Genomic DNA, 8,975 nt, shown 5'->3' with positions numbered 1-8,975 from the left:
TGCACCGTTAGACAAATATTTTATTTGTCAAATTAACAATCTGTAGGTCAAGACAAAATTTTGTCTTACTAAGACCTTTTCATAAAAATACAAGGACAATTAGGGTCATTCTTTTGTACCCTTTTTCTTCCTTGACTATTTCAATCCATATAAGGATTCTTGAAGCTTTATTGGATAAGTTTCTTTCAAACCTTTATATGCTTCAGACACCTGGATTGTTTCAAGGATTTTCATATATCCTTCATTGTCTAGCTAGACATTACAATTATTCATTTACATGCATTCAAGTTTTCATATGTTGCCAGATCAAAACAAACCTCATTTCATCCACCAAAGGAGAAAACATCTCCACTAATGTCAGGATTTTTGCGATAAACCTTTATGCACCAAGGCACAAACCGTATTTGATATCTTACGGTTATACTATCGCATAATAATTTATTTGTACCCCACTGACATTATATCTTGATTTATGGACTACCAGTCCAAAATGTCACTTTTCTAAGTGAAACAAAATATACTTGAATTGTGCATTTTACTTGGCCAACCATTTATCTGTTCACACTATATGACAGATTTGAATTCAAGATCCTCATCACAATTTATATCATTGAACGCTACCTCATATCAAAGATACCGTCGACAGTTATTTGATATCGATTCCAACAAGACATAACTTATCGAGATCTCTTCATTTTTTATTATTTCAGGTACCTGAACCTTTTTCAAGATTTTATGAAGTGTTATGTCAATGTGCTCTTTTATAGCACTTGCCTCATTATCATGACCATATTGATCATTTGCTCCTTCCTTCTTTAAGGAATTTTATATTTGGAATCAATTGGTCTATTACGCTTTCGGCGTATCATAGACTCTGTCCTTCAAGGACTTCACATTGAAGCATTCGCAGCTGAATTATATCATAGGGTCAGTGCATTCCTCTGGCAACTGATTTGCAACATTATGCAACTGAATTATCCCTTGAACTTTAAGTTCACATATTTATTTAAATTGCCTTCACATTTTGAAGGACTATTTGAAGAACTTATAGTGTTCTTCCTTTTATCATTACCACAATGATGACTATTATAATTATGTCCCTCCACGCCCTTATTCATATCATTAATCATTTGTCATCTTTCAGACTAACATTCACTGCTACCACATTCATATGATTGAATGGAGCAAGTTAACAGGCGGATTTCAGAGTTATTACATGTTGCTACCACATTCTTTTCAAGGAATGAAGCAAATTCAATAGAACGAATTTCAAGACTTTTCATCAAAGCCTAGTCATCATTATATCATCATTATGGTGCATTGACTCAAACTCAATGTCTTATCCATATAAGGCGTTTTACGCCATAATTCTATGGGACTTGAACCCAATCACGGTGCATCAAAACTCAAATTGATGTCTTACCCTTTTGGTGCGATAGAACTTGAATCTATCGTCTTATCCTCAAATATTTTTCATTATGGTGCATCCGGACTTTAACCTGATGTCTTACCCTTTTGGTGCGATGAAACTTGAATTCATCGTCTTACCCTTAACCAACGGTATAATAAATCGAAGTACAACATGACTCATCCTTTGAGTCTTTCAAAACAATCAAAATAACATTCAAATTCATGCTATTAAAATTTTATACCTTCTTCTATTTAAGAAATTTTGTATAGCATGTCATATTCAACCAATAGTAGTATATGTCTTCGGTTCCTGATAATTGTTAGTGACTGAATATTATTTTATTCTAAATCATAAAATATTTTAGAAAATACATACCTGATTTTATGCATACAATACTTTGATCTTCATAACGAGATCAACCAAAATATGAGCTAAAGTAAAACTAAAACTCAATCTCAATTGGCTAGAGACTCGTGCTGATAACGTGTTATAAAATCAAGCTCATGGCAATATAAATATAAAGAGATGAAGACAAGAGGAGTAAGATGGAAGATAAGACTTTCTTCTTATTCAAGTATATGCAAATCTCATATGTATCTATTACAATAGTGAATGAACAACCCTATTTATAGAGTGAGAAATCACTCCAAAGGTCACCATATTAAGTATCATAATAAATAGATACATTCTTATCCAAAAAGGTTCATGTAACCTAGTGAATATGAATGGTTATTCATGTACCAACCTTATGGACTATCCACTTAATTCAATGTATTTATAACAGTTTGATATATAACTATACAATTTATTTTTGCATTTACGATGATTTTTAATCTGGTGAACATAATAATAAAAGTTAACTTAAGGATAAGCGCCAAATTTAAATCTCAAATTTATTTTATTTTTTTAAAACCTCGTAAGTAGTAAATAATTAAGTCAACTTATCGGAATCCTTCTTTTTCTTTCTTTGAGAAAAGTCAAACTTGTTAAAGGGAAAAGATCTTGTAGTGAACGTTAGTAAAAGTGTATAAAAGAGAAAGTATCGAGGATAGGCACTTGAAGAAACCTTTTTTTAAAAAAAAAATAATAATAAAATAAAGTACTTATAACAAACATTCAAGGAAAATACCTACCTCACACCTGTTTTTATTTAATGTAAAATTATGTTCATTTATGTGTATGTACTAGTTATAAATTGTGATAAATAATATATATTATAATTAGGTAATACTAATTTGTAATTTTTAGTTGAACTGTTGTTTTTGAGGGATGGAAGAGTCGGTGACTTGCATGAAAGGTTTCTCCTCTGGTTTATTTATATAGTTTCTTGATATTTATTATTTATTATATTTCGATTATCATATTAATTTATTAATGTTATTAATTTTTTTAATTGATGTGCGACTTTCTGTATTATCTGATGCATATTTCTCAATAATAATGTATTAGTGAAATTCTATAAGTGAGGTTTAGGAGAATAGAATATGAGTAGATTTTGTGATTACCTCACAGGGGTGGAGTGACTATTCCTCGCCTAAAATGCGGTGAATTAAGATACAAATAAGAAGGAAATAGTAAAGAAAATAGAGTTAAGTCTACAAGAGAGCAAAAATCACATCAAAATAGTGTGACAATCGAAACATAATAAACAACATACTATGAACAAGTAATAGACAATGAAAAATATCAAAAACAAGAATTACAATAATATAATTCGTATAATGACACTAACTAACCTAAGCGAGACAACATTACTCCACAGTTAACCTTCTACCCTAATACATGTCATCCATCTCTTATTTAAGATCATGTACTCAGTAACATGAAATTGCGGTCATATCCTATTTTATCACCACTTTCTAATATTTCTTCGACCTATCATTATATCCTCTGTAACCAATCTGTCACACCTCCTTTACTAGTAAATCTTCTCTTCACGTTGTACACTTCGAAGGCCACTAAAAACTTATTTTAAATATTCTCGTTTCTAATCATATCACTCCTACTACAACTACACATCCACCTAACCATCCTCATATATGCAACATAAATCTTTTAAACATGTGAGCTTTTGAGAGACCAACACTCGATTCCATTCTAATTTCGACAGTAACTTTTCATAAAACATCAAAATTAAGTCTTTACCTCGTCTACGCCACATCAAATACAAATAATGAACCGTTTAGCCCCAATATCCCCGTGATCATTCACACGTATGGGGAGATCGAAACAATGAAAAAGTAAATAAGAGAGATATTAATGTCTCCACTCTTTCTGGACCCCCTTTTGAAAAGTGATAAGATTCTTGTGCCTAACAAAACACTCTGCATTTGCAGCTTTTGCTGACCCAAAAAAAAAATCTCTCAAAGAAAAAACATGACTGAAGTAAAAAAAGATGAAGAAAATCACCACCAGCATCTTTGTGATTTTTGTGGAAACAACACAGCACTTTTGTATTGCAGAGCAGATTCAGCTAAGCTCTGTTTTACCTGTGACCGTGAAGTTCATTCAACGAATCAGCTTTTCACTAAACACACTCGTTGGTTGCTCTGTAATCTTTGTGATTCTTCTCCAGCTTCTATACTCTGCTGTACAGAGACCTCTGTTTTGTGTCAGAATTGTGATTGGGAATCTCATAACAAACTATTGTCTCTACATGAAAGAAGACCACTCGAGGGGTTTACCGGGTGTCCTTCTGTTTCTGAGCTGTTGTCGATTCTTGGATTTGAAGATTTGGGGAAGAAGGAACTTTTGTGTGGCGGGGATGATGGAGCTTATGGTTTCTCTGATTGGGTTATTTGGGATACTCCGTCTGTTGTTACTCTTGATGATTTGATTGCTAATAATAATGAGTCTCGACATAATTATCAAGCTATTGGGGTTCCTCCTCTTCCTAAGGTTATTTCTTTTTATTCATTTTCATCTTACTTCGACCTCCCCATATATTTTACAATTGAAACAAATCGAGTTTTTGATGTTTTGTGTGTGAGACTGAAATTTCTTTTTAAACGGAAAACTATATATACCGTTTATATTAACAGACATTCAGATGTGATAATTGTTATTTCCGAATAATATTTTTGTAATTAGAACCGAAATGCTGCTTGTGGAAAACACAAGGAAGAAATACTTGGTCAGCTTCGCGAATTATCAAAGTTGGAACCAAATTCTGGTGATGATCAAGATGAAAATGTACCAACTACAGGATTTCAATCTATGGAACCTGTACAAAATTGTCCGTTGAGATATAAAGGTTCGGGATTTATGCAGAGGTCAGATCAACATGTAGTTCCTTCATCTGAGGTAAAGATCATTTCATTCTCTGTTGCTCCTCTTATAGTTGTTAAATGTTTGATTTGTGTTACGTTTGTCTAAAAACTTAAGTTGTTAGAGCGACGAATGAACCTGGGATGTAATTAATTCGAAAAATCAGCTCAAGAGGTGAGAATTGTCCAACGTATTCCCATAAGTGGAGTATAGGGTATAAGATGTACGGCCCCTTACCCCTACCTTTATGGGATATAGAGGTAGTTTTTGATTGACCCTAGGCAACCCCTCCTCCTTTATCCGAGCTTGAGATCAGCAATGTAAACGAGCTCACACAAAAGGAGTTAACTTTCACATAGCATTTGCAGTGTTGAGAAACTTGACTTGATCATGGTCCTTGCCTGTGCAGGGGAGTGCCTTTCATTGGCACGGTGATACTGTTGAATTCGTAGATCAAGGCTTTTCTTCTTCTTTAACGGACTGCTTCATTGAGACGAAGTGCTTACTACCCGACAGAGATTCAGATGTTTGTGATGCTTCTGGTGGAGGAAATGAAGAACAATCTCATCATCCTCCCACTACTGAAACATTTCAAATGGTACCTAAAGTCGTTCATCGCGAGTTAAACAGCCAAGAAAGAGAAACTGCTGTCTCACGGTACAAGGAGAAGAAGAAAACAAGGAGGTAACAACAACACTTTGCCTTTTCATTCAGTCTATTTAGTCGCGTTTTGCTTGGTATTAGAGCTGAATTCGTATTCTATTCTGTTGTTATGTTTTCATCAGATATGAGAAGCATATCAGGTACGAGTCAAGAAAGGCTCGTGCAGAAACTAGAACACGAATCAAGGGACGTTTTGCCAAGACGGATTACAGGAACTCCTCCGTGCATCAGTAATGTCAAACGTTGTTTGTTTTTTCTCCGAATCCAGGACATTCTGCTTGAAGATCATCGGTATACTGTACTGGAAAACGTTTAGTCGTGTGGACTGCAAATCTTTTATCAGCTCGACCGCAGGATCTATAGAGGCAATTAGGGTGTCTATCTTATTTTTCAGCATGTATTTATAGACTATAATAATCTGTAAAGCTAAAAGAAGTTGATAAAAACATGTAGCATAGAAAAGGGGTAAAAAAAAACAATGAGATTTTTAGTATAGTGTTTTGTGTAGCTTGTTGTGTATGTAGGCTTTTGCAGTTCAGCTTATATATACATTCATTCAAATGTTTATCAAATTAGTGAACTTTTGTAGTTCTGTGCGAATAGCTTATGCTTCTTTTTTCTCTCTCTCTTTTCCTAGTTCTTGTCAAGTTTATTTATAGATGTGATAAAATTTCGATTATACGAATTCTGAGTTAGAACTTTTACTGAAAGAATTCTGAATATGAAGAAAGTTAAAAAGAGTATCAACATTTACTCTATACTATTCAAAAAATAATTACGTTTGTAATATTTCGGAACTCGAATTGCTTCCACATGGCCATGTGACTTTCTATAAATCAGCAACCATGTCATGTGGACCATATCGTTATAGGTTTCAAGTTTCCTTGCTCCCCCATAAATTTTGACTTTTAAATACACATTGTTAAGTACCTTTTTGGTTTTCTCTCCTTTGCTTTTGTTTGCTCCTATTTAAAGTAATAAAGGTTCTTATTTGGAAGAGTTTCGAAAAATATTTCAATTTTTTGTGGTGAATTTTTTTTTAAAAAAAATCCTTCTAGGAAGTTTTTAAAATATTAGATAAATAATCTACTAGTACAAGTATAGAATATAAATTAATTACATTAGTGATGTATCACATTGATTATATATTTCTCACTCTTTAACATGCCCCATCTTTGCCCTCAGGCCCACCCACCTTACATTAACTTCCACCTCCGTTGTTGTCTAGATTATAGATAAATGCTTTTAGAATAACATCTTTTTTATTCATTTATCGATCAAAAGAAAAAATTAAAATACATATTTAATTTTCCAAAAAACAATTTTTCATGAAAGACATTTTATTTTCTTCTGAACACGCCCTTAGTGTTGGTTTTTTCAGTTATGTGATCTTGGGTTGAATCCTTGCTTTAATATAAAAAACAATTTTTTTTGGTTGAGTGACTTCTGTATATTTTATATTATTGTTAACTTATCTAGGTTATCTCTGAATCGTGTTATATTAGCAAAAAAGAAGCAGAGGAGGGCTAAGTCTGACCTTAGTACAACATAAAGCCACATGTGAAACAATCACCAGAACACTTACGAAAGATTAGAAGTTTAAAAATGCAAGAAATGAGGGACGAGTTTTTATTGAAGTAGAGATAAGCTCCTCATATAGAGTTGAAACGTGCCAGTTCTCATATTGAGGCTTAGGTTGATGGGGTAGCGCAGCCTATTCTTATTCAACAACAGTAAGTCTATATTTATTATTCTTCCCTTTGTGACTATAAACGCAGACTTGATATTAATATATTGATATTACATATCGTCCTTGTTAAAAATATGTGTAAAAATTCTAAAAAGACAATTAAGATAGAAACGATTTAAAGACATACAATTGGAGTTAAATCCATTATAAGTAGTAGGTGTATTATTAGTGTAGCTTATTGAAATGCAATGGCTACAAACATAGCTGACAAATAATAAATATGAGTACAAATTTCATCTAATTTCTTCATAACTTTTTTATATATCGACATAGACCCTTTACTAATTTAAAGTAGTTCTATGAAGATTATAAGTGAATAGCAACACGATACAAATAAAGAAGAATGAACCAAACATAGATAAAACAAGAGCGGCTCCCCCTTGAATACAATATCTCTTAAAAGCATAACAAACTTTGTGCCATTGAGTGTGTGAGTTTCCATTTAAAGCAATGAGTCCAATTGAAGCCGACGCCCCGTTGGCTGAAAAAAGCAATGCCACCATAGCCAAGTCTAGACCAACAACAAGGATAGACCCTTTCCAATTTCTTCCTCCTGTTAGAGATATAAACGCCATAGATATCGCGGCATAAGCACATGCTATCGCATTTACAGCCACAAAATACCTATCATTTTGTTAAACAACGAAAGATTTAACTTATATACACCAAGGATGTTAATAAGTTTATGTTAATTGCCTCTCTAACTCAATTAATTGAATATAGTTGCATAAACTAATTGTTTTGTAACAATTATTTACTATTCATGTTTTTATTATAACAATTTTATAAGGGGAATTCAAGAATTCTTGAAAGCTGAACATGCTTAAAAAAACGCGTGAAATAAATAACTATATGTAAGTATCTATAGCAAATGAAATTACTAATTTTTAAAATAACAAGTTATAGTAGTGTAAAACTAGTTTTAAAAGATAACCACGTGTAACCGAACATATGTAATAAGTGAAATTAGTAATTTGAAAAATAAGGCAAAGCTAGATGCCTAAAACTAGTTTTAAAAATTAACTACATGTAAGTTGTAACCACTATATAACAAACATTTATATATAATGAAGTGAAACTAGTAATCTGAATAATAAGGTAAAGCTAGTTATCTAAAACTAATTTAAAAAATAACTATATGTAATCGTCTATAATAACTGAATTATAAGTAACGTACGTAGCCATTTGTAATTCTAACTGAATTAGTGACGTGAAAAATAAGACAGTAGAAGATCGAGTTTATATATAGTATATGTTGGAATTAACTTACACAGTTGAAGACATATAACTCCATTTGGCAGTTAGAGTAAGGTGCAAAGGAGGCAATCCATCTACAAGAGATATTGCAACTGATTCAGTATCCTTATTAGAACCAGCCACAATTGCAGCTATTAAAGTAAAAATTAGCCCCATAATTCTCAAAATCATATCATATTTTCTACAATTATTCAATTCTTCATCAAATCTATTTTTTCCCTCATTAGAACCACTTGCCCCATTGCTTGTCTCCAATGTCTTCATAATGGTTACGTTGAATGTAAATTTCGAATACTGGATAATTATATTAAAGACAAATTATAAAGACTTAAAAGTACATAACAAATATATGTATATATTGTTGTGTGAATATAATGTTTTTTGTGAATTTGGAATTATTATAAATAGAGAGTACAACTTAAACATGAATTATATTATTATTATTATATGATGGATTAATGTGGTAGTTGTCTACTTGCCCTATTGCGTTGGTTGGAGGGTATGTTGCATTTAATTCATGATTAATTGATGTTTAGTGATTTGGGAAGAGAAAAGAAGAAAGGACACGAAATATATATAAAAGAGATAATTAACTTGTTCAACTTGAAATAAAATATTTTGGGGGGT

At 32.2% G+C, this 8,975-nt stretch overlaps 2 protein-coding genes across 2 annotated transcripts; one reads left to right on the top strand and one right to left on the bottom strand.

The window, feature by feature from the left end:
* The first annotated feature begins 3,241 nt into the window (after window positions 1–3,241).
* Window positions 3,242–5,941, top strand: LOC101258781 (zinc finger protein CONSTANS-LIKE 13). Its single transcript, XM_004247410.4, has 4 exons — window positions 3,242–4,309; window positions 4,502–4,714; window positions 5,088–5,362; window positions 5,464–5,941. The coding sequence occupies exons 1-4, from the start codon at window positions 3,788–3,790 to the stop codon at window positions 5,573–5,575; spliced, it is 1,122 nt and encodes a 373-aa protein (XP_004247458.2). The 5' UTR covers window positions 3,242–3,787; the 3' UTR covers window positions 5,576–5,941.
* A 1,285-nt stretch (window positions 5,942–7,226) lies between these two features.
* LOC101260969 (CASP-like protein 1E1) lies at window positions 7,227–8,738 on the bottom strand. Its single transcript, XM_010328304.4, has 2 exons — window positions 8,362–8,738; window positions 7,227–7,715 (listed from the first exon to the last, which is right to left on the bottom strand). Exons 1-2 carry the CDS (start codon window positions 8,610–8,612, stop codon window positions 7,373–7,375), a joined length of 594 nt encoding a protein of 197 aa, XP_010326606.2. The 5' UTR covers window positions 8,613–8,738; the 3' UTR covers window positions 7,227–7,372.
* Between the last annotated feature and the right edge of the window lie 237 nt (window positions 8,739–8,975).

This window comes from Solanum lycopersicum, chromosome 9 (genome assembly GCF_036512215.1).
Source record: "Solanum lycopersicum chromosome 9, SLM_r2.1".
In the NCBI taxonomy this organism is placed as follows: domain Eukaryota; kingdom Viridiplantae; phylum Streptophyta; class Magnoliopsida; order Solanales; family Solanaceae; genus Solanum; species Solanum lycopersicum.
This window is presented reverse-complemented; position numbering and strand designations above follow the sequence as displayed.

Coding starts and splice junctions, on each gene's coding strand:
- LOC101258781 (XM_004247410.4), top strand. CDS start 3,788: ATGACTGAAGTAAAAAAAGATGAAGAAAATCACCACCAGCATCTTTGT. Junction 4,715..5,087: donor ATGTAGTTCCTTCATCTGAG/GTAAAGATCATT, acceptor TTGCCTGTGCAG/GGGAGTGCCTTTCATTGGCA. Junction 5,363..5,463: donor GAGAAGAAGAAAACAAGGAG/GTAACAACAACA, acceptor TGTTTTCATCAG/ATATGAGAAGCATATCAGGT.
- LOC101260969 (XM_010328304.4), bottom strand. CDS start 8,612: ATGAAGACATTGGAGACAAGCAATGGGGCAAGTGGTTCTAATGAGGGA. Junction 7,716..8,361: donor AGTTATATGTCTTCAACTGT/GTAAGTTAATTC, acceptor ACAAAATGATAG/GTATTTTGTGGCTGTAAATG.